We start from the raw sequence: 26,876 nt of genomic DNA, 5'->3' as shown, positions 1-26,876 counted from the left end.
GTGTGGTAACAGCAGCCAGGGGAGCCAGACCTCGGACCATCCAGCCAGGCGTACCCCTACAGTAATCTGGGGGTTTGGAGCTCTCAGCACCGTTGGGCACAAATACTGACCACTGGGAGACATGCAAAGAGCCTGGGCACCACGGCCAAGGTGGCTGCCCGAGCCCTCGGGAGCCCTGCTGCCCCTGCACCTGGAGAGGGGACGCCTGGGACAAACTAAGGACAGGAGCCTGCGCCCAGAGCCCTCCAAGTGATTGACAATAAAAACACTGCCCCTGTGCCCATTTTCAGATCTAGACAGCGAGAACTGAGGACTCCAGGGAAAATCCGTGTTTTTACAGTTTGTGATATTACTGAGCTTTTCTGGTGCCAATTTTAAAACACTGCTACGACCTCTGGAAAGAAGGAAAACTGCATTTCAGCATGACAACGTAGAAAAGAACAAAAAAGGAAACTTGTTATTTTTTTTTTAGCTTGAAACACTAGTCAGGTTAAGAGAAAGGAGCAGAATTCTGGCAAGGACAAGAGCACTCAGACTGAGCCATAACACAGTAATTAGGGCCAGTAGGTCATTAGAGACACAGCTGTATAAACTAGGTGTATAATTAAGTTTCCACACTGCTTTTTCACAACTGTATTTCAGTTTCTTTTGTGGAGGACAATCGGTAAATCGATAATTTAAAGATGCAACAACAGCAGCAGCAAAAAGATCTCTGACTTGCCAATCAGGTGCAACCAAAGATTACAATTTGGGGGAGGGCTAATTTTGGAAATACAGGTAAGAAGTCTCTCTTTGTCAGTGGGAAGTACAAAGTGCCACCTGACAAAAACATTCATGAGACGTCATCACTTGTTGACAAGCTGCCGTATATGGTTTTCTGGATAAGCATCCCGCATATACGGTTGCATGGCAATTATAATTCTTGTAGCAGGTGAAATACAAGAAAATGCAAAATTATACACTAGCATGAAACAGTTACAATACCTCATTTCAAATGTAAGCCTAGTGTACAAGTTACAGGGCATTTAAAAGGAGCAACTGCAAGACTTTAATTATAAACTAGTTCCTACCGTACAGTAGTTTAGAAAAATCAGCCGCTTCCAAGCTGGCAATATCCATATATAGCTCTGCTGCTGTTTGAAACAGACAACCTGTAAAGTTATCAACAACAGAAGAGGACCTCATGAAATGCTCAGAGACCCCACCGAAACCTACTTCTGTCCGCTTCATTGATGCGCTAATTTGCTTTAAAACACTCTACATTCACTTCAGAAACTGAAGAGAAAAGCTTACGTGAGGCTACTCTGACCCACGGGAGGAAAGGGGTGACAATGGGTGGAGGAACCAAAAATAGCACAATAAAATACTGGAGCTAAACCCAGGCTAATGCAGGTGGATTAAAACACACAAGCAAAATGGCAAATCTCATAGCTTTTTAGCCACTTCTCATCGCCAACAACCAACCCTGCATCAGCCACCACACGAAATACCACAGAATAGTTGCTTGAGGTATGCAGCCCCTGGTGCTGGCTGGAGGACACAGTAATTTGTAAATCCATGTGCAATTCTTTACTCTTGTAACTAACGCTGTAAGATAGCATCGTGCTACAATGTCTACACAATAACAGCGGTATGCAAAAAAATGTATAAAAAAGACTGCACATAATGCCGATGGCAATTACTTAGTCTTCTCTAGTTAAGGGGACATGGGATACCTGTGAGTTTTAAATTAATTTTAAAAGCAGTGTATACACTAGGTGTTTTTATTTATTCTCAGCGTATTTTTCAAGATGCTTACTAGTTGTTTAAGGTACTATTTCCAGGACTGCTGCAGGAGAGCTCATTTGTGGGGGCAAGCTGGGAGATGAGGGAAGACATGAGCTGGTAAGGAAATGTGATGTTCTTTCAGTACAAGCTGCCCCCATTTAGACCCTTTTCAGATCCCTGTAGACACTGGAAACCTACAACCTGCGATCACAGACATCAGTCATGAGCAAAAGGTATAAAAGGCACCTAATTCTGTCAGAAGGAGAACATCTCTACTACACTGACATCAAAAGGAATGCCATGCACTTATGCTACCAGAGATGTCTAGATATCAGTGGTTTTCTCCTCAAAGAAACAAGTCTGAAATACATGAAAAAGCAAGGGGGGAAATGGCTGTTTGTTACCTCCTTACATGTCAAAGCAGCTGTGTTCAGACTGTATTATAACTTCAGCACACCGTAATGAATTTCTAAGGGATTCCAGTGAAATAGATGGTTTATCCTATTCTTTGGAGTGATCTCTTGTAATCCTGCAACACTCCTGAGCTACAATCCCTTCCCTAACTTCAGTATCCCAAAGGAAGTCATTAGTTATGTTGTATTATCAGCCTGGTGATATTATCACTACAAATATTACCTGTATTGATCTGGAGCCATGTAGACACGACTGAAAGCCCTGCTTCAGATTAAGACATGAAAACCTAGCTTGCCAAGAGGTCGGGCACTGCATTACAACCTCAGATGTGTCAAGCAGGCACTATAGGCAAAAGGAGTGCAGGGTAACTAAGGACACAGTCACACAGCCTATTTTGTGGGGTAAAATCTTTAAATATACCACACTTCCTAATGCAGTCTTAGATTTTCACCTGGATGGTGAAGTCTTTTCAGATGAACTGAAGAAAGACGTGCATTTTCATGCTTTCATCAAAAATTCTCACGGCTATCATGGTGGATCTGAAAGGTTTTGAATTTTTTGGATATGTAAATATCAAGCCATATTCCAGATTCTCTTCATGGAAACATTTCATTCCAGAACATACGAGTGCAATCTTCCTATCTACTTTAGATCAACTCAGGACACTAGATTAAATAGAAAATAGACACTCTCATTTTGGACAAGGATACCCTCACATGGAGACAGATAATTAGCACCTATTTCATGTATATGCAGATAGTTATATGTTGCCTTTTTATGACAAGGTGTCTTTGTAAATCATCAGCACATGTGAAGACAGTAAAAGAACATGAAATTATGCTACCTGCAATCAAAAATTAGCAATAGGAATTCTAGCAAATTATTTTGATACGTCCCCAAAAATATAATTTATTTTTCTTAGTCTCATTAACAGAATATTACATTGAGGATAAATAAAAACTGAGGTGTGAAAACACTGACTGTACTGATATTAATAGAATGTCTAGGTCGCTACATTTTAATGTCTGTTTGCCTCAGGAAAAAAACTGCTCCTTTTCATAGCAATGTTGGTCGCCACTCATAACCTTACGCCCCTCCTCTGGAGCACACGCCGGTGGTGCCCGCTCCCCTGCACCCTGCTCCGCTCCCCACATTGTGCCATTACAGCTGTTTGGGGGCAACCATGCAGTGAACCAGACCCAAGCAGACACCTGAGCTAAAAATAGCATTTCTTTTGGTGGGGCTCACCCCAGCACCACCAACAGCTGTACCAGCACAACTTAGGAGACAGGGCAGTGGCAGAGCAGAGGCCACCCAGGAACATGCTGGGATCGTGCTGCCGCTCGCCTGCCCTCCTGGGCTCCTGCCTCTCATGCTCCCCATGTGAGATGGCATTGGGAATGACTTGTCCCTGTGATGGATCCTTTGGAAAGGACCAGTGCCCACACGGGCTGTGCAACTCATTTTCCATCTTGGAAAGCAAGATTTTTTTCTATTCAATGGCATTTCCTAGCTTACTACCCTGCAATAAAGTATGAACGTCATTTGCAGAAGTCTCAGGCCAATGCCATGGTTGTCAGCTGGCCAAGAAACTACTCTGCAAGAAGGAGCCTTTCAATTTAAGGCACTTTCAAGTTTGCAACCTATGTAGGATTTAAATGAGAATGCCGAGCAAGGAGCCTTGGCGGCAAGCATGGGGCTGTGATCCCTCTCCACCTGCAGGGTGGGGAAAAGCCGCAATGTCACTCTGTCCTTCCTCCCATCAAGTAGATGGGAATGAGAGCAGGGGGTCCTCTCCTCCGGAGACCAGAGTAAGACAGGAGAGCATACTCTTGGGGTGGGAGCCAGACCGAGCCGAAGCCCCCACCTGACCCTCCCGCCCTTGCTGTACTCTATTTCCTGTATTTTTTCTTGGCTAAGCATCATTTTACTTATGCCCAAAAAGAAGAGCAGAAAACATGGACTAATTACCAAAAAAATTCACTGGCCACAGAGCAATATGCACTCAGGGGAAAGAGGATGGGATGCTGCTGCACCAGAGGAGAAACTAACCATCCTGCCCTCTGCCAGCCTCAACCTATCCATCTGCCATAACAGCAACTGCCTAAAAATATATCAGACGAGTGCGGAGGAAAAAGCGATGGCAGAGTATTCAATTCCAGGAAGGTGAAGGATGTGAATCTCTGATTTAAATACATATGAACATATTCTGTGCTCCCCCTCCTAAGATTTTATTTAATCTTTGGTAAAATCTGCAAAGCTTTTTACTAGTCCCATAAATCGGCTTAGCGTGCTCTGCAGAATACCTGCTGCTACTGTCGGCCATGCAAAGGCAGCCGTGTAAAAGCAAGATACGTTGCAATTGTTCACACCAATGCTCTGAGCTTGTTCTTACTTTACAGAAAGTAAAATCAAGATCAGCGTAGGCTGATGCCATCCTCACTTCCATAAAATTCAAAAGGCAATGCAATAATAACCTAGGGAGAACAGTGTATTTTTAGGGTGGGATTATGAAACTCACACTATGAATTTTAATCTCAGAAATCGTCATTTTCTTTTATGGGGTTCAGAGGCCTTTCTTCCTGGGAGTTTTGCACACTTCAGTCATTTAACTTTTTAAATCTTCCTATATTTGGAAAGAGAGGGAAAAATACCCTGCCTGAAACTTTTAGCATTAAAAAAACCCTACAACATTTTTGTCTAACGTAATTACTGACAGATTCCAATTGGAAAGCTGTTGCTTTTATTTTAATTTTATTAAAGGAGTGAACAAAGGCTACCCAAGGCACCACAATAAAATTACATTAACTGTAAAATTACATTATTAATTCTTTAATCTCACTTGAGGCCTCAAGCTGTTGCTATGTCCAATTACCCAGCTAACCACCTGTCAGAACTGTAAAGCTAGTTTAACATTACCTCCAGGACAGTTGTGTGCCCTGTGTTCAGTCAGGTCTGCCAGTGAATCGAAGTCCTGCTGACAGTTATCGCAGGTGTAAATTGACTCATCCTCCATGTCTTCATCTTCCTCATTTCTCTCTTCCTGGCTCGTCACACTGTTCCTCTCTTCCAGGGCCCGGCTGTCCTTCGCTTCGCTCTCCAGCTCTCCTCCCAGGCCACCTGCCAACAGCAAGAACATCCTCTAAGTTTGAGAGGTCTGAAAAATAAGAGCTTTAAAGAAGGATGTTGCACTTATTAAGATACATTTAATTACAGCTGCTCTCACATTATTCCCGACACCTTTCATTATATTAATGTGGTTTTTATATCATGCGGTGCAACAATTCTCAACTGTATTCTCTGCTGCTTAGTGCGAATCCTGCAAACACTCTCTCCTAATCTTCTCTGGTGGGTGTATAGCGGGAGCCTCTAACTCTCTGTCATATAAAGTTGTTAGTGTTTTATCACTTAACCAGATTCTCAAAGCGTTAAAAATTGGCAAGATTAATTACAGCCCGCAAGAAAAGGCATGTGCTGAATTTTAATTCTCAGTGCTCTCCTTTCCCCACCGCCTCCAAGCCCCAATATTAGTAACAAGAAAAAAATGCTCCAGCTGAAGACCCCCAAAGCACACGTATAGCCCAGGACGTAAGAGGTCCCGCTGAACTAACGAGAGGCGCTTCGCTGGGCACATGACCCTTGCGTTGCGCCAGCCTAGCTGGGAGCAGACAGCATTGCATCTGACCTTCAGGTCTTAGATATTTTTTATCTTCATCTGTGACCAGAGCGTGGGCTGGCACAAACATCTTTGCCAAAAACCCCACAAGTTTTCACGCACATTAGTATACAGGGAGACTGCGCGCTCTGGCTGCTCCAGGAACATGCCGGGGCAGGAAGGCTGTGCATCCCGGCGCCGTGCAGGTGGCAGCTCCACACCTGGGGCAGCTGGCTATTCTGCTGGCAGTGGGGTGGGAGGCAGGGGCAGCCAGCCAGTCAGAGTCCCCAGCACACGCAGTGGCCCATCATGAGGGATGGGCTTGCAGCCACGTCCTCGTCACACCACAACACCCCCTTGGCCATGGTGGACACCTAGACGTGCCTGAAGCCAGTCATGCCCAATGGCTCCATGCCACACTGCAGCTGACCCTCACTTGGGCTCTCTGGAGGGGCAGCAGAAATGAAAAAGCCCTTCTGAGTCCCTGTTGCCCCCTCAGCGGGGATAGCATCCTTTAGACACGCTGGCCATGCTGACCAGGCTTTGGTGACCAGCTGAAATGGAGATACCTGTGCCTCTTCTGCACCCATGTCCCACCAACATGGGCGATCCAGCTGCAGGTGCTACACCTGCACCATTTCACCTGCCTCCACAAGCACTCACACACTTTGAATACACCTTGTTGGTAAGATGGGAACATTTGAGAAGTCATCCAGGAAGGTAGGATGAAACTGCAAGCTCTTCCAGCAGAAGAGATCCTCCTGCGCCATGCACCAGCTGACCCTGAAAGCCCAGGAGCTGCTCTCAGCCCGGCAGGAGGGAGAGATGCCACCTTGGTGGTTCAGGATGCGTTTGGGTTTTAAGCCATTAAGGAAGCACCAGCGAACAGAGAGATTAATTGCTTCTAAAATTAGATCAGTGCCAAAAAGATTGAGGAAAACCAATGCTGAGAACATGAAACAAAGCTGAAAAATAAAATTTATTAAAGATGAAAACTGGCTACCACCAGCACTGCAATTCAGACACACACGTTAGTAGGGCTCTGCTACCACCAGCCAGCCAGAGCACATTTTATACCATGTTCTGCACTGCGCATGATAACATAAATCAACCAGCGTAAAACACTCTGCAGCTTTCCATGAAGCACTTGTAACGTGATGTACCCTTCGAACTGCAATGGAAATATTAAAAATCAATGCCTTCTTGTGGTGTATCTCAGCATCCCTCTTAGCAATTAACTGATCCGCACATTTTCAGTTTCTTTTACTTTTAAATTATATATACCTTTCTACTACAAAATTTCCATTAAGGGCTAGATATAATGTTTGTCTTAACAAATCAGATATGCCACTTACACAGCAGTAATGAATTTAAGGATTTGGTTATAAAAAGTATCACTCACTAAGTTCTCCATATTGTAAGTCATCATCTGTACTGTGTTTATTCAATAAAACGCTGTTCACTGAACCTCATGCTTTATAGACTCTTCCTTAAATAAAAATGTATCGTAATGAAAAAACCCACATGATTCTGGTTCTCTTTATACTACTACTGCACCAAATAATAAGTCACATTTAAAGCTACGCTAGCTTTGCTTTACTTCACACATCATTTAATGTACATATTCAAATTATCGCTTACATTTTGTCATAATTACTTGGCACACCTTTATACAGTCTCTCATCCCAGACTGCAATCACAAACATTTTAGCTCATTCAATCTTTTTAAAGCCTGTATGTCCTGCAGACTTGATAGTTAATAAATCACAATGTCAACTCTCCAGTTTTATAAGACAGAAACCTATAAAAGTAGTCCAAGTATATAAATCTAACCCAAAGAACTGCCACCTGCTTCCACGCTGCCTGCCGACAAAGACCTCAGGGAAGCACTTCTGAACTGACTTTGCCACAACCTGAAGAAGAAAGTTTTTAGGCAACTTTGGGAAGATTTAAGGGACCTTCACTAATACTTTTAGCAGAAACTTTGTCTTTTGACAGTTAACCTAAAGACCAGCTGATCTGGTGAGTACACTGTGACAGATTCATCCTTGGGTTTACTCCAACACTTTGTGACTACACCAGGGATAAAGCTGTTTGACTGAGTCCAATAATAACAAATAATTTAACACACTGCTTTAGGAAAAATAAATTGTACAATGTGAGATAAGAAAATAGATTCCCGACTGCAAAGCAAAATTCCAGAAACATTTTTTAATTCCCTGTTGAATGGGAAATCTGATCCTCTAGGCAACTTTTCAAAAGTGTCATCGCTTGACAGAGTTTTATGTCAAATAACACAACAGTGAATCTTGCATAAATTATTTAGCAAATGCAACATTGCTTTAAGATGAGAATTTTTTTCCTGTTTTCAGCAATTTGAAGGAATTGTACGTCTGCCACACCTCAGTGTTACTGTCCTTTGAATAACACAATCTTCAGATTCCTCTGCTGAGCTGCATGCTTGGTGCTTGCCTTGTAGAAACCAAACACCACTGAGAAAAATCTGGGCTGTTTCATGTTTTTTTTGACCTTCATCTCCACTATTCTGACCACAAGCTGCCAGTGGGGTGTGCAGGGTGCGGGCAGCCCCAGGGAGATGCTAGCTCCTTGCCCGGGGGAGCGAAACAGCCAGCGAGCACCAGGGCGGTGATGGGAATGGGTGGTCCATCCAGCAAGGAAAAGCTTCAAACGCAGCCCAGCTGCTCCTGTGGTGAGCTCAGTTTCCTTGATGAGGACAGCAGGCCATGAGCATTCCTCAGGAACTCGTTTCTGAGGAGTTCTGCTGTTGTAGTTCACGAATTTAACCTGCAATTTTCCTGCTAGCAAGAACTGCAGGAGCACCCCACCCCAGCGCAGCCAGGCGGGATGGGTGCGTGTGGGCACAAGCACACTGCCCAAAGGTTTTGGGTCACCACGGGAGGCCAAGGTACTGCTGGCACCAGGAGCAGGGGTGACTTGGGGGCTGGGCCTGGCTCTGAGGGGACATGTCCATGCACTATCACACAAAGGGGCTTCTTGGGGGCCAGAGCCAACGGCACCTTCTGAAGTCTCCAAAGATCAGTTGCTACCTTGTAGCAACAAACATAGATATGTGTACTTCCCAACACATTTTTAAGATAGCCTTGGATTTTAGTGAACTTAATTCAATACTAAGTAGTTTCTATCTAGACTGACAAAACCCTCAAAAAAACCGCCAAAGACCAAACAAAAACAAAAACAAACAAACAAACAAAAAAAAACCACGCACACACCAAAAAAGCCACTAGAATAATCAGTTACTGACCTGCGAGGAATTTGTGCCTCTCTGAAGGCAGCACAGCACCATGGGCACACAGCTCCCACCCGCCACTGGGACGTCTGTGCACAGCACAAGGCTATGGGCAAATGCCGAGAGAAGGGAGCTGCTGGCACTGTGGTTTAAGATAAATGATTGCCAATTAATTGCTGGGGGGGGGAGGGGGGGGGGAATGCCCCTGAATCTCACAACTTGCCATCTCTAACGATGGCTTGAACAATTGTCTTTTATGAGTAAGACAGGATACAATTTGAGGGGTCAGCCTTGAAAGTGCACCTCACTCTACCCAAAATGTCAGGAAATGGAGTTAGGGGGGTTTTCTGTTCTGGTTTTCTTTTCTTTTTTTCCTTCCCCCTCTGCTCATGCTTCCCCCCCCCCCCGCCCCCCCCCCCCCCCCGCCCCGTAGCACAGTGGAAGGCCTGCAGGGCTTTACACAAGAAGAATATTTTACCCTATGACCTAAACAATCTGGCCAACAGTCAAGAATATGTTATTCTAATTGCCACTAAAGTTAATGTTGATAATGACTCTTGGTTTTTCTGTAAAAGCCAGCTTATGCTCTAGAAAGCTACTATTTCAAAGGGGACATAGCAAGAACTGGGAGTGCTCCTGCCTGACCTGGTGGTCCAAGGAATGTGGCAAACTTGGCAAAGCTGGAAAAGCGAATTCCCAAAGGCCCAGCTTGAAAGTTGCAGTCAGGAGAAATGCCTTCTGAGCTGTGTTCAAAACAGCTCTGTTACAGGAACAACGCACTCCTAAAGCCAAATATTTGAAAACAGATTACATGTACCATGTTCAACTCGAGCTTCACTGAAGTCAAGAGCGAATTTCCACTCGCTTCAGTCAGCCTGGGATACAAGGCACCACCGGCAGGCTGGGGTTTTGCTTGGAGCTGAGCGCGGCAGAGCCTCGGCCATGCACCACAGTGCCAGCCCAGCTACAGTGGCAGCAAGCGGCTTCGGGGACTTCAGTTAGCCACGCAGGACTGAAAACAGTGTCAGAGGCACGCTGGAAGCAATGCTGATGCCTACCTACAGTTTCCGCTGAGACACGTGGAAACGGGTAACACCATGAAACACGCGGGCCGGAGAAATTAAAAAAAGGAACAAATCTCTTAGCTTATTTTTTCAGCTGTGGAATCAAATACGGAGAGTTTAAACTTTTTAACTTACCAGTACAATACAGGGCAGGCAAGCCTTTCTGTCTTTCTGCCAGTACATTTTCTGGGGCTTTTCTTTACATTTCTTTTTTTAAAGCCTGAGGACTTTTTAAAGCTGGGATTTATTTTAAATCTAGGATTGTTCTGTGGAACATACTGTTTAGTGCAGGGTCGTGTCTGGCTTTAAATACCTCTAGTTACGGGGCTTCCATCAGTTGTTTCTTTAAAGTAGGCATACACGGATTTAGTATTAGACAGCTCTTCCTATCACAGCAAGTTTGCTGTGCAGAGCTGCAACTGCAATCTACAGAGTGCCCAAAGTTATGCTGTGCAAATCATTACCTAAGCACGTACACACACACGCGCGCACACTGCCAAGGTCTGAGAGCTGGAAGGCAAAAGATAAAATGAAGAGGGGAAAAGAGGCATCTCTTCGTTCCTCTGCCTTGGTCCAACGAAAGAACAACCGAAGGTCTCACAAAGGGTTACAATAATTCTTAGACATTTTCCAGAGATGCATGACAAGTGATAAAAGTAAATGGCACTAAAGAAATAAAAGCTAATTGCTGGAGGAATAGTAGGTGCTGGCACACAATGACATACCTCCTGGGACTCACCCGCCCAGAGGTGCAGCCTTCCTGCCCTGTGGCTGCAGGGCTGCCGCTCAGCTCCCCGGCAAGACAAAAGGAAAGGAAATTTAATCTATAATTAGGAAGTGAGAACAAAAGAAACAAATGACTTAAAGGAAAAGGCTAATCTAAACGTTCAGTTAGTAAACATTTTGCTCGGTGTCAAATGCCAAATCAGCACGGGGGAGGTCTCTAGTTTTATGTGGTTTTTTACATTTTAGCGTTGTCTCTAGCACTGTCATACAGCAAGAGGGTCCAAAGTTCTCTGTCACTTGTGGTCAAAGAAGAATGAACAGAGGCAAAAAAGCCACTAGTGTTTCAGTAACTAAAACAGAAACAACCTCAGCTGAATCTTCCCACAGGAGGAAAAGTCTTGGCTTCTCCCTACTCTGTGGCTTGTCAACATTTCAGAAAAATGCCTTTTTTAAACACTTGCATCTTGAACGCAGGTGTGTATGTGCTACCTCTCAGTGGACCAAGGCCCTAACGTGAGCCACTGTAACCACCGTAACTACACCACAGCAGCCAAAAACCTGCTCCAGCCAAGCAAACCAGGTCAGAGCATGTAGATTGCACCCCAGCCGTAGGACCAGGACCAGGTATCAAAGGCAGTTCATTCCACACATTGAATCGTTGCTACACACATCAAAAGCAAGCAGGTTTGGTGCCCTATCATGCAGTGCAGCATAGGTCTTTCGCACAGCGTCAAACCACATGGGGTAAAAAAAAAAAAAAAAAAAAAAAGTGCCTGGCTGGAAAACAAAGAGCCAGAAAGGATAATGCATGAAACACCACAGTATATTCATGCAATGTCAAATTGCATGGGATAGCTATATGACAGAGCAGAGTGAGCAAAGTGCAGACAGCCATACAATCCTGCCGAAGCTCAATCACCATGTAATGCTCCTCGCAGGCTGAAGAGACCCATGCATCAGATCCTGCCTTCCGTCGACAAGAGGAAAAAACAATCATAATACCAAAAAAATTATTTGATCCAGCATGTAGTTAATGGTGTTGGCCTCCTAAGACTTACAACTTAATAAAATTGATCTCACTGCAGTACTGTAATGAAGAACAGTAGGATAAGGCTACCCTCGAACCATGAAAATTGTATATTGTTACCTCCTCATGCCCTCCTAGGGCTATGGCCGCTGCAGCCTCTCCAAGCTGTCATTTGTCTGACTCTGACAGCAGACTCCACCGACAAGCGGCAATGGTGGCTACGAGAGCTTCTTTTGGAAAGACAAGGGAAGAGGGAGAGTGCTCAGTGCTGGGTATCTCTCTGGATAATAATCCACAATGTAAAAACACAGATTATACCAATAATACAGTTCTCTGTGAAATGTGTTAACAATAAAACATACAAAAGTCAGAGACTTTAGGAAGCACACATTATAACATTTCACAACATAGTCTTATTACACGCCAGTATGTATGAAATTGTATTAATTTCTAAGCAGGTGGACAGTCCTCAACGTTCTTTAACTCAGCAAAGAAAAACTCTTTTGGTAGGGTATTGTGCCTCCTTCTACATCTGCCTGTACACATGCTTTAAGAGAAAGGGGTTCCCATCTACGTGCCCAGTAATAACTAGCAAACTGCTGCCGGTGCCTGCACCGCCGCTGCCTGCTTCCACCGGCATTGCACAGCTCACGGAATTGTTAATGACAGCCCTGCACACCCCCCAGCATCCTCCTCTCAGCATCCTTCTATTAACTTACACCAACATTTCACAAGGAAAACGTTCCTCTTACTTCACTGACAGGATACAATTTTCTTAAATTAGCAGCTACAATGTTTAATAAAACCTTAAGTGTCTACCTTGAGTTTAAAGGCATGGGAAGAGCTGGCAGGAACACGCCGCAGAGGACTGGCAGCTTGTTTCACCTTCCTTTGCTGTAGCACAGTCACAGACATCACACACAGAAGGGATAATGCATGTAACTTCTTGCCTTACAGTGCCTTGCATTCACCTGAGCCCACCTATATCTATATATGGTTATCTCCATACATCTATTTTTATATATATATATATATATATATATATATATATATATATGTATGTATGTATGGTTTAATTGCCCTGTTTTCTCCAGCAAAACCAAGACTTTACCCTGTGTTGTTCTGCCCCAGTGTAAATCCAGCCTCGCTGCTGGTACATGCATAGTTACCACCAGAACGTATGTATGTTTACATGGGCAGCCCTGGCCCCACGTTCTCTAAACCAGTGTTAACTACATCTAGCATCTGACCTGAAACCCACCAGCTTTGCTCAATCTATAATTTTTTACATCACACTCATACACCAACTCACCCTACAACCCGTTTTCTTGGATTTCAAGACTTCCGTAGTATCCTTTAGTCAACATGCTAGAGAAAACTTTTATGAAATGCTGCTAATTTTTTTATTGATCAAACTGTGAGCCATTTCATTTTCCATTATAGCAGAAATCTCCTATAGGAGCATTCAGATTAAGTTTCTTTATTCTGCCTCTAGTAGCATGTCACTTTTAATCAGGTTTTAGTTTCATTATTGCTTAAAAATTAGAAAGCAGTTTCTCTGTTCTTTATTGCTTTTTTTTAAGTTTAGTTACTGAAGGGTTATTAAACTTGGAAAATATACAGACAGGCATAACGTGCTAAATAAATTCCTCACTGTCTCTAACCAACTTTAACATTAGCTTTTTTTATAATTTTTAGGTTTATTTTCACTGAAAGACTGCTTGTAATTATTACCCATGTTCTCCCCAAACACTTATGTTACTAAAGTGTGAAATGTCTTCTAACACAAAGACAGTTCTCTGGGAAGTAATTACAAAAATGCATTCAGGGGCAATAATTTTATATTAACTGTCAGCAGCATACATCTTCTGAAAAGGCACTTGTTATGAAGGAATTATTTGTGAGGAACTTGAAGGCACTGAAGGCGAAGGAAAACTGCAGAAACGCATTAAACTGAAACTCCAGCTCCCTCATCAAGGGTCAGTTTATGTTTAAATCATTACCTTGAAGGCAACCCCACACCTTCCAAAGAGTCTATTAGAAAGACAATTTCAATTTATGCGCAGGTTGGACACAGTCTCCAGTTTTCGGTGTGGAACAATTTACACCCCCTTTTTAAGGAAATTTCTGAACAGCTAATCAAAAAGATATATCTGAAAATTATGGGCTTCTATTAACCTTTCACTGATGACACTAAAAATACTTGCTAATGATTTATGGGTAATAACAAAAACAGTGGCCTCAAAAGTGACCAGGCACATTAAAAGGGTAAGTCTGTGTCCGAAAGAGCTACAAGAAAGATTTAATGAATATTTCACAGTAACTTTTAGCCCGTAGGCTAATCTTTTAGTCTTTAGGAAGGCAAAATAACTCAGTGAAATTATGAACAACAACAAAGTGAATTCCAGCTATAGTGATTAAGCATCACATCACTTTAAAAGTTTTTTTTTAAAAAAAAAAAAAAAAACAGATAAGGAAATAAAAAAACCACTACCAAACAGTAAAATTTCATCTTAATCGTACCTGCAGGTAATGTTTCAGCCTTTCTAGTGCTTTTACTAAAATGATTTAGATGTTACTATGTTATGTGACAAATGCATTTATACACCGAAAAGTAGACAAAGAGCTAAGTTATTATTATTTATTTGCATGCAAGTAGCAGTGGGATTGTACTTTATAGTGTTAACAGCACATAGTGTTTATCAGCTCTTCAGTTTTTGGCAACCGGTTTAATGGTATAAATATGAGATGTAAACACTTCCCCACCACAAAAAGCATTGCAAGTGAATGTTAGGGAATGCAATGAAAGGCAGAGTGGAGCAGTCCAGAGCATGCCAAGCGTTCGGTACTGAAACAGTGTCTGACTGCAGGACACTGCCCCATTACTGATCTGGGTCCCCCCAGCGTGCCCTCCCACCCCTCTGCCCACTGGGGCTGGGGAGCAGACAGCCCATCACCCCAGCAGGGCTGCGAGGAGAGCATCCCTCTTGTACACTGGGCTCTCCTCCTTGGAAAGGACAGGCTCAAAACTGGGAGGGGGGGGAGTTTCGGTGGGCTACAGTGGGCTGTGGCAGCAGCAGGGCCCAGATGTTCCTTAGCAGATGGCAGAGCAGAGGAGGAAGATGCCTCTCCAGTGTGCATCTGACTCGCAATGCACAGCCTGTAGCAAAGCAGAAAGTCACAGTCCTAGAAGGGACATCTTGTTTTCTACCATGGCTCATTTCTGCTCCACTTGCTATCAGGGATGTTCAACATCCAAGTGCAGGCAAGTTACCACCATGTTTTCACAGTATCAACACCTCACACTTCTTTTCCAATGTCAAAGAGCAATTTGCTTTATAGATTTGAATGCTCCGCAGCATTCAAATCGTGTGTTTGCACACATCTATCCAAAACTTCTCTGCTATCATCTGTGGGAAACTCTCATCCACTTACTCAAGACACGTAACAGTTGGGCAACAGATATCTGCCTCTGGAAATAACATGTTGTTGTCCACTTCCAGATTCCTGAGGTGCATCTGAATAGGAGCAACTGCCACCTTCAGTCCCAATAATGAGGTTAAAATCAAAACTGATCTAAAATTTATTTATATGCACAAGGAAATTAGTATGCAGCAAGTATTAACTTCAAAGTTAAGTGCACTACTTCATAAAAACATACTTTCACTCTTTGACATGCAACTGTTAAATAATACTGACGATCATAACCTAATGAAATCCATGTAAATTTTCAGCACAAAAATGGCACTCTTATTTAGGTATATGAATATTTTAATAATGATCAACTTATTAGTTTTCAAGTCTCTGCTGAATACAAGCGTCCCGTTTCCAGCAGTTCCATGGAATCCCACTCACACCTAACACAGGACATCTTAATCACATTTTAATTCATAGGCATGACTAAAGATTTTTTTTTTCTTTTAAGGAAACTGTGTGAACGAGTTTGTGGTGTTTTTTTGTTGTTGGTTTTGGTTTTTTGTTTTTTGTTTTTTTTTTTTACTTTAAGGTAAAGCCAGATATCTGTAAAACTTAAATCTATAGCTCCTTGAACAGACAGAAAATTCAGAAGGCTTAGTAAAATTCACACGTGGCTTGTTATTGCAGCTGCATATCAAATGCAAAAATAAGGTATTGACTGGTTCTGCTCAGAATGGCAGCTGCTGGCACTCTTTATTAAAATAAACCTGTTGATTTTTAAAGAGAGAAAAATTACAGATGATGTAATTTACTGTACGTGACAAATGTGACTATGTATTTCAGTGTGCCCCCTTCAATTTCCCTTTTGTGTAATTCAAAATGCAGATTCCTTTATTGTTCCTCTGTAAGGTCTAGGCCTTTGAATTGTCCTTTCTGCAGGTAACTTCTGGCCCCTGGAAGATTCCTGTCCTCCGTGTTTAACAGCCCGCAGTGCATGCACATGGGAGCAAGATGTAACAGCAAAGCAGAACAAAGCCTCAGTACAAAATACCCTTTTACATCCCTGAATATATTTCTGTTCAAAATGCACTTTTGCATGCTTAGAATGTGGATTTTTTAAAAACTATGCTTAAGTGGAACATCTTCCATGACCCAAACCTATAGGGTTGTAGAAGCAGCATTTGCATTCATCTTTTTATATCTAGAAAAAAACCCAAAACATTAGAACTGAGAGGGAGAGACCCAAAGCACTCTGCAGACCATCAGGAACCAAGAAGTGGAATCAATACAGAGGGAAAAGATGGAACAAGAGGGGAAAACGTATCAGGGCAGGAAGAAAAATAGACAAACTGGAGAAAGCAATAATTATTTAACTGACCTCCCCATGGGTCTTGGTTTGTTCAGAACCTGCCTGGATCATTTTCCAGTGGGAGTGACAAACGGGCCGCTAAAAGAGCATGGAAGGGACCTGCTTCTGTGATAACTGTGCCTGGAAGTCTTCAAAACTCTGATTAAAGACCTGAGAGGTTTCTGTGGGGCCAGGCTCGTGGAGTTAGCTTCTTGGGTAAAACTTTTTAGACCCAGGGTATAGAGGGTTGGACTTGGACCATAACCTAGTCGTGGGGTTTAGGGTCTGATCAAATACAAAACATCATCTTGGAGGAAAAAAGCTCTCTACAAATCTGATTTACTTGGGGAAAAAAATGTTCTTCAGATGTGCCTAAGGAAAAAGCCAAATTTTCCCAAAAGTCTTACTTCTATCAGTTACTGCTGGCAGAAGCTCATACCTCTGCTACACTGGAGCCCTCCAAGCTGGACACTGCCTGAAAAGTGAGCAGAAATGGGGAAACAGTACCTTACCCTGCTCCAGTTGGAGCTGGGAGGGACATCTGTAGGCAGCTCAAGTGATTTAGGAGCCGAATACCCACTGAGTGGCAATGGACTGTAGCAAAAGCCCATGAAATTGGAAATTAATGAGAGTTAGGCACCTACATGTCTAAATGGCTTCAGAAGAGTAGGGCTTACAAGCTTTCAGAAATGTTACCCTCAGGTCTCATTATGCATGTGCATCTCTGCACAGCCAGCACCAGGTTGGCCACGATGTCTTGGTGCAGGTAATTCAGTCAATGAATGTGAAAAAAGGCAACTGATTTAACTAAATTCTCAACCAGAAAAGAGAGAACAAAGTCATATTATGCAGCGTGGGAAAGGGTATTTAACAGGTGGCCAAGCTATTAGAGAAGCATCAGATTCTGCAAAAAATATTACCTTCTGCATGACCGTGGCCAGCCCCTGCTGCACAAACACACACCTCTCCTGCCCAGCAGATACACAAAGGAGATTAATACAAACCAACAAGGAAACCAAATTAGCAGAAGAACTCAAAGTTTCCTGCCACTTTCTGCTCATTCTCTCTTCCCTGGGTTTAAAACATGATATGATTTTGGGCTCTGGGTTCACTTAAATTTCGGTTTGTGCCTAAAATGAGCCCACATGCAAAAATTAATGTACCTCAAATTTTTTTTCTAATTTCTTTCCTTAATACCAAACTCTGAAGTCCTACACGTTTCACTTGACAAAGCCATTAATTCAGTAATTTCACATAATTAAATCGAGCAAAGCAGAGTATTTAAATTGGAGCTAAGTGAAATATACTTCTGTGCAGCTCATGCTGTTAGAATTGTGCTCCATGCTATTCTGCTGCTGCTCATTTATTAATTTAGGATTGGCTGAAACGTGACACTGCGTAATAAGGAATGCACTGGACTCAATAGAATTAGACATCTAAAAAAAAGTAACAAAAAAAAAAATCACGGAGGACAGTGAATCAAGCACTGAATGAAGTAAATTAATCCCTCTGAATAAGCCCTCAGCAGAGCACTCCTGCACCCAGGTTTGTACTTTCCCTGCATTAACTAATTTCTGGCTAGAGGTTTTCAACTATTTATCCCTGGAATAAGCAGAGCTGTACTAGTCCTCCAGCACGGAGATCCTTTTAGCAGTGATAACACTTTTTCTCCTAACATCTTCCCGCGTTCTTCCTTCTAGCCCTATGTGGTAAAGAAAGTGTGAAAAGACATTTAAAAGAGTTAAAGCTAAAATGACTTTAAAGCCTTGTCTCCCTCAGCTGCTCTCCTCTCTTTTGGCAGGTCTTGAATGTCGGAGCAGGAGACAGCAGTGTGGGACGCAGCATCAGGGAACCGGCAGAGCCCTCAGATCTATTATGATGATGATGTATGACAAAAAAAAAAAAAAAAAAAAAAAAAAAGGACTGATAAACCCCTAAGTACAGATCTTCATTGCAAATTAGTAACAAAGAGGAAGAAATTAAGATGGCAAATAATCCAAATAGTGGAAATACTTTATTTAATTAACAAAAGTCTCTCCAGAACATAGCAGTGGTTTTTTCCTTTCCTTTGGTGCTTTCTGCTTCTCAAGTTTCTTGTGAACTACCTTAATTAGGCTCTTCCAGATACACTGAAATTTCCTCCACTTCTTCCTCGGCCTCAAAGGGACACCTGTGAAAGGTGCAGCTCTGGACTGCTGATGATACCCACACCAGATATAGCTAATAATGACCTGCTCCCACTAATGAAAAAGGGGGTGGGGGGGTAAGGGGGGAGATACTGTTGCTGTTGTAATTAAGCTCGTGAAGAGTTTAGTTGGAGAGAAATTAGATTTATTTACGTGCTGCTCTGCTGCTGATGAAGCACCAGCTATTTGGGAGAACTTCTAATTAATCCTAATTTAGTTGATATGCTCTTTAGCAGCCCCATTCCCCATGTACTTTGCACTAGGTAGAAAGTAGCAATAATAACAAAACTATCCATTTTTAAAAGGCATATTTCTTTGTGGGGGCCCAGTCTCAACTTTTTTCCTAAAATTACTGGATTTGCATTTATTTGCTGACAAGTAGGAAGACACATGTTTGAGAACCTCATCCCACCAAACAGCTTTTTCACCAGCCAAACGCCACAGCTCTGGCAGTCATGACCACTCACATGCCTCGGCCACAGCCCATGGCTGATGCCACAAAAAAAAAAAAAAAATAATAATGTTTAGAGGTTTGCTTTGGACCCTTCCATCCGATTTACAGCTATCACAGCTAGGAGTCTATTTTTAAAGCACTTCCACTTCCTACATCCTTGGCCAATTACGCAGTCTGGCCACAATGTTTATTAACCAGATACGGTTTTAAAATATTTCATTACAGTATCAAGCTAAAAGTCACTTAACTCTTATGATGTGTTTTCTCATTTAATAGCTCACTGATGGTTCTACCATGCTTCCAGCACCTGTGGTGTATCTGTGTGTTTCTTTGCAACTCAGAAAGTCATTTAAAATACAATGGGTTTACAACCTCAGCATATAAAGAAGCCCTAAAAAATCACCAGTTTTTACAAACCACTTTGGAGGAAGAGCAACACCAATTCTTATTTCAATTTCACACACAAAACACCATAAACACCAAGCACCAGTCTTTGGAACTAAGGGTGAGAAATGGAACGTAATTTAATTCTGTTATACAGAAGTATCTATGCTTGCTTGTCACAACACAAACCCAGAGATGCAAACAGTATTTGCAGAAGTGATATTCCTCATGTCTTCAACACTGCAGCTGTCTATATACATGACATATAAAGAAAAAATGAAGGGGGGCGGGGGGGGGAAGTGGATTTCTGCAACATCCTGTCCAGAAAATGTTTTACCAATCTGGCTATTAGCCAAGTTGTGCAAGATTTCAGCATGAAATTCACCTTGATCAGAAAAAGTACATTTTTACTGCATAACCTTTTTTTCATAAGATCAAATGCTGCTCATAGTTATACCTGGCTAACCCTGCTGATTTTGTATATGCTTCCTGGATGTCACTGTGGAAATCTGGCAATAAATGTATTTTGTTTAATATGACCAAGGAAGAGAAACCAAATACTTTTTATACAGAATACTTCCCATTCATTTGACAGGATAAACGGTCATCTGGATTTGTGCGCTAAACACAAAGAGCCTAATATGAACTGCTATCAAAGTTTAAGTTCAAGTTCTATCAGTTTCTATATGGGACACACATTCTGTACAAATTAATGACAGCATTACAAACTGACCATTTTTCTGCAAATATAACCTACTTGATTAAATCGGCAATGCAAAATTGTAGTCTTCCCTACTGTCACTGAAAGAAGAATGACGTCTTCTTTAAACATTGTCAAAATTTAGGAAAGGAAAACTTTAATTCAGAACATTGTCTTCAAAATTGCCCAGTACAAGATGACTGAGACTTTTAAATGAACTTCATAAAAGGAAAAAGGCAATGATCTTTCTGTTGCTACAGTTGTATCTCCTTGACGTGTCAGCAAGAATGGCTTGACATAGCCCTTCTTGGGAGAAGGCTAATTCAAGTCCAAGCTACACATTTATTTTACAAAAACCATAAGTGAAATCAAGTAAGGGTGGAACTAATTAGTCTGCCAAAATTATACATTTATGGATTGCAAAAACATCTGATTTCAGGATAAGAACTAATTATCCAGTTTTCCTTCTGTAGATGGAAACAACCACTACCTCCATTCGTGTTCACTTATCTGACAAACTGGGGGCACAGGAATTTAGTGTAATTTAATTTACATCACCTATAGCCCCCGCTCAAGCTAAATAATACCAATAAGCAAAAGTCCACAGCATGCCCAGCTCTAAGGGCTCCAAACCCCCCTCTCAATTAAATGAGACCCAGGGAAAACCATCACTCCTTCTTTCAAGGACGTGGATGCCATGCCTCGCTTCCCCACTTCGTTTGGGGGCTGCAGGTAAGCAGGGAGCACAGAGCTGTTGTCTTTCCCTCGCTTATCGCCTCCAGACGCTTTTTTTCTGCTAAAGAGTCACACAACAGATAAAGATTAAATATACACAGATGGAATAACAAATCTAAATTTCAGACCATCGTCAGAGGACTTTTTTCTGCCAGGTTGCTTCGGTCAGCCCCAGCACACCACGCGCACAGAGAGGTACACAACCAGCAGGTACCTTCCCACCATATTTCTCTCAAATTGAAAATTCTCTCTAGCTTTGGTTCAAACAACAGCCAGAGCCTTAAAACATCTACACGCTACGCAGAGAGCCTCACGGTGCCAGTGGTTTTCTTTTTCCAAGTGAAAGCTTCCAACCAATAGGGAAGAAATTTGCCTGCAGGGTCCCTCCATTTTCTGCTAGCAAATAACTCGCTTCAGAAATACTGCAGCTTTCAGCATTAAGGTGTTTAGAGGGGAAAGTGTGGGCTGAAGTAGGATGTGAAATTCCATCACCCCACCACAAGGAAAAGTGCTGTTAAACATCTGAGGTTTCCTTTTGGAGTTTTGATGAGTTTACTAAGAAAATGTAACAGCAGAGTCACTAACTAGAATGCTCAAGTCTAAAAAACCCCACGTTTTCTTTAGTTATAATGACGCAATAAAATTTCACAGCTCTTGAAAGCACCTTTCGGGTTAGAAACACAAAATTAACACTTGCATATCAGTTTATTTGTAAAACATAAACTTCTCCCTGCTGTAGTAGCCTGGAATATGAGAGCTCAGAGTTATGGCTCTTCCTTTTTCTGAAGAGAAATAAGCCTTTCCCCAAACATAGCACCTACAAGTTTCAACACAATAACAAAGGTGCTGAACCTCCCATATCTAGAAAATCACGTCAGGAAAAAAATATATTGCACGGATTCACTTCAAATGCATCAAAGCTTCCAACAAGAGTCATTATTTTCAGCCAAATTACCATGCTGCTGCTTAAATACCACTAAGACGAAGGAGTCCTTTATCAGTCACAAACTGCCAACTTACCCTCAAGGAAACACCAAGCTAAAATGTGTACGTCTAAATCCATACATTGTTCAGTAGCATTCAGAGTAATATCATTCTGACTTATATGTTTACATTTTTATTGCTAATTGATTTACCCCCTCTGAAGGAGATGCCTTGAACAGGAGGCATCCCTTCCTTCTCCCCTTACCCCTGTGCTCCAGCTTCATTACAACCCCAGCACTGTTGCCAAAATGAGATATTGCCTCATTTTTGGTACCGTGCCCTTGAAGGCATCTTATTAGAAAAGACCATTTCTTAATTAACATTTTTGATCTTTAATCTATTACACATCACTTTAATCCCATACGGAGGAGCTTTTGGCCCACTTCCGCAGCGTGGTGGTGGGAGGCAATAGGCTTGGCAATTTGTGCTGAGGGCTCTCTCCCAGCTGGGCTCCAGTGTGGCCAGCTGCAGGGCTGGCTATGCTCTCACTGGTCAGCAGCAGACATTTGCCTTTATTATTTTATTGCCTTTTTTTTTTTTTTTTAATAAAGATTTTAGAGAGCCACTGCTCAGTGTTAAAGACATCAGGCAGAACGGCAAGCTTGCGGACGAGATCAGACTTCAGCAAGTGGCTGTCGAGCTCCTAAAATAACCAGCAAAACTCTAAGTGGGAGATTTAGTGGATCACCAACATGTGAAGTGTTAAGAAAAGTACAATGTTAAGTCCCTTACATCATTTTACTTGCAAATAATTACAGCAATTACAATGTGCTAACTGGCAATTAACATTACAGGCTTCACAACTCACCAGAATTTTTTAAAACACGCTGTGGCCCTATGTAAATTGTCTCTTTGGTACTTCTGATTTGGTGGCTGTCTGAGCTAATGGCTACACATTAGCTCAGCAGATCTCGGAACAGAATTGTCCACGTGCCAGATAATTTAATTAGAGGCTTGATCTTGTCAGAGCTTTATGCAACACAGGCAGTGTTTCCAAGCAAAGCGTGCGGGTTTTTTTCCTTTCTCTTTAGTGTTTTGTGACTGTCTAATAATTTCTACTAACAAACACCAAAGCCATCCAAGGGAGAAAAGAGGCATAGCTAGTGAAACACAAACAGGCAGGCACTTCACTCCCAAGTGTGATGAATTCAAAAATATGTAGAGCAAGATGCATTGAACACCTCTTCCACGCACACCCCAATCTATTGCCAGGTCTCTGCACACATTATTAAATTTTCACTGCACTGTTACTCAGCCCCAAAAAAGACAAAGGTCACTTGTCTCCAAGTGAGAGCTATAGGGTATCTCAAATCTCATTATAAATGGTCCCATTTAACAGTTTTCTCATTTGAATTTATACACAACAAATAGAGGATTGTGAGATGAGTTCGGTTTATTTTGACAATGACATCATAATTCCTTGAAGCAAGACTGGAAAAAGGCTACGTCAGACACTAAATGACAGAAATGTAAATGTATCTTCTATTACGGAAAATTTTAGGCTATATTAACTTTGAAAAGATACTTTTTTTTCCATGAGTATTGGCTTTAATTTCTGTTTTCTACACGTTTATGGTACAGTAACCACACCTATACTCTTCGTCTACAATAAGCTTAACAGTTCAAGACAATTTAACCCAAAATATGGCGGTAATGGTTACAGAAACATTTACAAGTCAGGTCAATGTTGAGTAAGACCCACTAGAGGTCCCTTCCAACCCAAATGATTTTAGTTTCCTGTACTGAATAAGCAAAGATTCTTTGGGCAAAGCATCATAAATTTCATGCAGTTCTTCACTGCAGAGTTTCGTATCAACGTCCTTACGCAGCCCAGAAAACAAAGCAGTGGAGCTTGTTTATTCCATTTGGTTTTCTTCTTTTACAACCTTGTTTATAAAACCCTATTCTCAGGACTGGCACAATCTGGGGTTTTTTTTCTGAAGAAGAATGATTACTGGGGATCCACCACTGTGGCATTATTATTTTATCGATTTTTCTCATTTAAGCAACAGGCCAATGTAATATATTCTGTTATTCCTGTTTTACCTTTATTCAGCTTTGAGCTACCAGTTACAACTGCAATGTGTAAACATTCTCTCTCTCAAAGGAGAACAGAAGTTTCTGTGAAAACCAAAGAAATTGTTCACCGGGTCTACGGCTGTCTGATTTCACAAAGGTAAAACCCACTGCAATCACTTCCTGCAGCGGCGTGGCTTCAGCTTCCCTCTCATACCAGCCAGTCAAAGCAGACTTGGAAAAGCAAAGCCACTGACCTGCAGAACCAACTCAAAGCAAGATGGGCTGGCAAGTGCCCATCAGTCCCAGAGCTCCAGCTGACCTGCAGCACGGCACTTATTGCATGATGCAGAGACAGGGGGCACAGGACTTTTCTACTAGGCTGGGAGGCTTAATTAGCATTTGCAAAGTGCTTTGAGATCCTACATAAAAATATTTTGTGAAATCAGCTCTAGAAAGCACAATTTGCCCGATCATTCAGTCTGCCTCTATTCTCAAACCTGCAGGAGATTAGGAAATAGAAAGCATGGCAGAACTGGACAAATTAGAGATGAGAAGGACTTAAGATGGATCTTACCCATCCCTCTGCTAATGTAAGACTGTTCCTACAGTGTATTTTCAAGCGCTTTGTCCGGTCTGGTTTGAAAATGACCAAAGTGATGGAGATAATACCAGAGCCTATTAGGTCCCACTACTGGGAAATGTTTCCTGACACTCAGCCTAGCATCTCCTTTGCTTTACTTTAGCCTATTACTGCTAGTTACACCCCCGAAGGCTATTGTAAACAACAGATATAATTTTCATCTAAAAATACAGAAAACGTTCATCTAATCACGGTCCTTCGCTTGGGCAGCAAGACAGAACAAGGTAGCACCACTGGAAAGAAACACAGGAAGGGACAATAGGAAAGCAAAGATGGGAAGGTTCTGTGCTGTGCCCTGCTCCCTTCCAGTGCTCCCTTCAGCTCAACAGCAGTGTCCATCACTGGGATGCTCATACCTGCAGGACACCTGAAGGCACGCAAGGGATGGAGAGCCAGGAAGGCTGTGCCTGAGGATCCACCCACCTTGGTTCAGCCAAGGTGAGGGACTTCCTTCAGTTGGTGCAAGGAAATGAAACACAGCATTACAGTCTCCCAGCAGATGAAGCACCAACAGGCACACTTTTAAATAAAAGGCAAATTTGTAGCAGGGAAAAAAAACCATTGCTGGCAAGACAGGGACACAACCCCATGGAGAACGTCCCCTGCCAGCCCCAGACGGATACACTCACATGCGCAACCATTCATGCCGACGTTGTATCTGTATTTCTGGCAAGATGCCCCTGCCAGAAGACCCTATAGAACATCCCCCGATCTACAGCAGCCCCATACTAGCAGACACAACAAGCTCACAAGACTTCAGATGAGTTTAATCCAATAAACCCAGAGATACTCCCAGATTTGACAGAAACCTTGCTGCCCATCACCAGTCCTGATGCACTGCCAGAGTCCCAGTGCGTGCCAGTCCACAGCCCCTCGCCAGCAAGGCCAGGCAGGGGCTGCCACCCCGCAGCCTACAGAAATCCTCCCCTTTAGCCATGTGGCTTGTAGCAACTTAGCAGGGCGGCTTTAGGTACTGTGAAGCTTGGCAACACCAGTGACACACCGTGATACACCACGCTTGCTCGACTTCTCTTAAGGGGACTGCCTTTCCACAGACACGGTCTTTTAAAAGCCTGGGAATAGGTGGGTGATGGGGTAGGGGCAGCACTCGATAGCTCACTTTGAAATAAGCTTTTCTTTCCTCACTTCTTTTACCATGGAAATTAATTCTCCTCCTCTGTGCTATCACTATAATTTTCCCAATTTACATTTTTAATAGTAAGTATTTTCTAGGAAATGCTGTAATACACAGGTGTGTGCTTCTAATTTACATATTGACACCCACATCATGTTCACATCTGAAGATCGCTCCTTCTTGCTGGAGATTCCCTCCCCAAACAAGACAGGAACACCTACGGTGCTGCATCACCAGAGACACCTTGGCCAATTCGCGGGGCAGCTGTTTCCATGACACAACACGTTGGTGCTGCACTGCGCCACACAAGGTGAGGAACTTCAGTTTTTCTAACTCTTCTTTCCCTGAAGGTGCTACAGCCGTGGGATGTCACTTGGACCTCGGGGACCCACAGGGATCCCCTGTCACTCCAGCCAGCAGCTTCTTCCTGCAGCACAACATCCACCTCCCCACCAGCCCAGGAGCACTGGGAGCAGAGACTTGCTCCCAGGAAGCCCTCACATCTGCACATGCAGAGCTGTGCCATGAGCTCCTACCGACGGAGTAATCTGGGAAGGGTTTATAATTACTTTTATTGTTTCTTTTCATATTATCCCAGCTCCAAAAGTCTTACATCGATCTTGGATTTTCACCCATCACCACATTATCTGAGTATCGTGTGCTTTCTATCACTTCACCTTCTGTTTGAGAAAACACTACCAAAAGTATTTTTTTTGGGGGGGGGGGGGAATTTTTTTTAAATTTATAAATAAAAAATTGAAGTTAAAAATTAAACTTTATAATTGGGAAAGGAGAAAAATTTTTTCTCTTCTGAAAGGACCCATAACTATGTTACGTTGTAAAAACCAACACACTACCAAAGAAAACAAAAGTTCAACTCAGAATAAATGAGGAATGCAGCAGCCGGAGCTACAAACCTCCCTAGTTTTATTTCTAGTCTGCATTTATTTGGG

General features: G+C 42.5%; 1 protein-coding gene across 3 annotated transcripts in view; it reads right to left on the bottom strand.

Moving 5' to 3' along the window:
- ZNF423 (zinc finger protein 423) overlaps window positions 1–26,876 on the bottom strand; it is a 234,640-nt gene that overhangs the window by 159,295 nt on the left and 48,469 nt on the right. For 2 of the 3 annotated variants that reach the window (XR_008735140.1, XM_055726858.1), the window contains exons 3-4: window positions 5,101–5,301; window positions 1,071–1,151 (exon numbers count right to left, since the gene is read on the bottom strand). Coding sequence is in view for 2 of the 3 variants with exons in the window: in XM_055726858.1 (XP_055582833.1) it covers window positions 1,071–1,151; window positions 5,101–5,301 (282 nt within the window). In the remaining variant the exon portion in view is untranslated. The remainder of the gene's footprint in view (window positions 1–1,070; window positions 1,152–5,100; window positions 5,302–26,876) is intronic. The other variant, XM_055726859.1, reaches the window with a different exon arrangement.

Source organism: Falco cherrug, chromosome 14, assembly GCF_023634085.1.
Source record: "Falco cherrug isolate bFalChe1 chromosome 14, bFalChe1.pri, whole genome shotgun sequence".
In the NCBI taxonomy this organism is placed as follows: domain Eukaryota; kingdom Metazoa; phylum Chordata; class Aves; order Falconiformes; family Falconidae; genus Falco; species Falco cherrug.
This window is presented reverse-complemented; position numbering and strand designations above follow the sequence as displayed.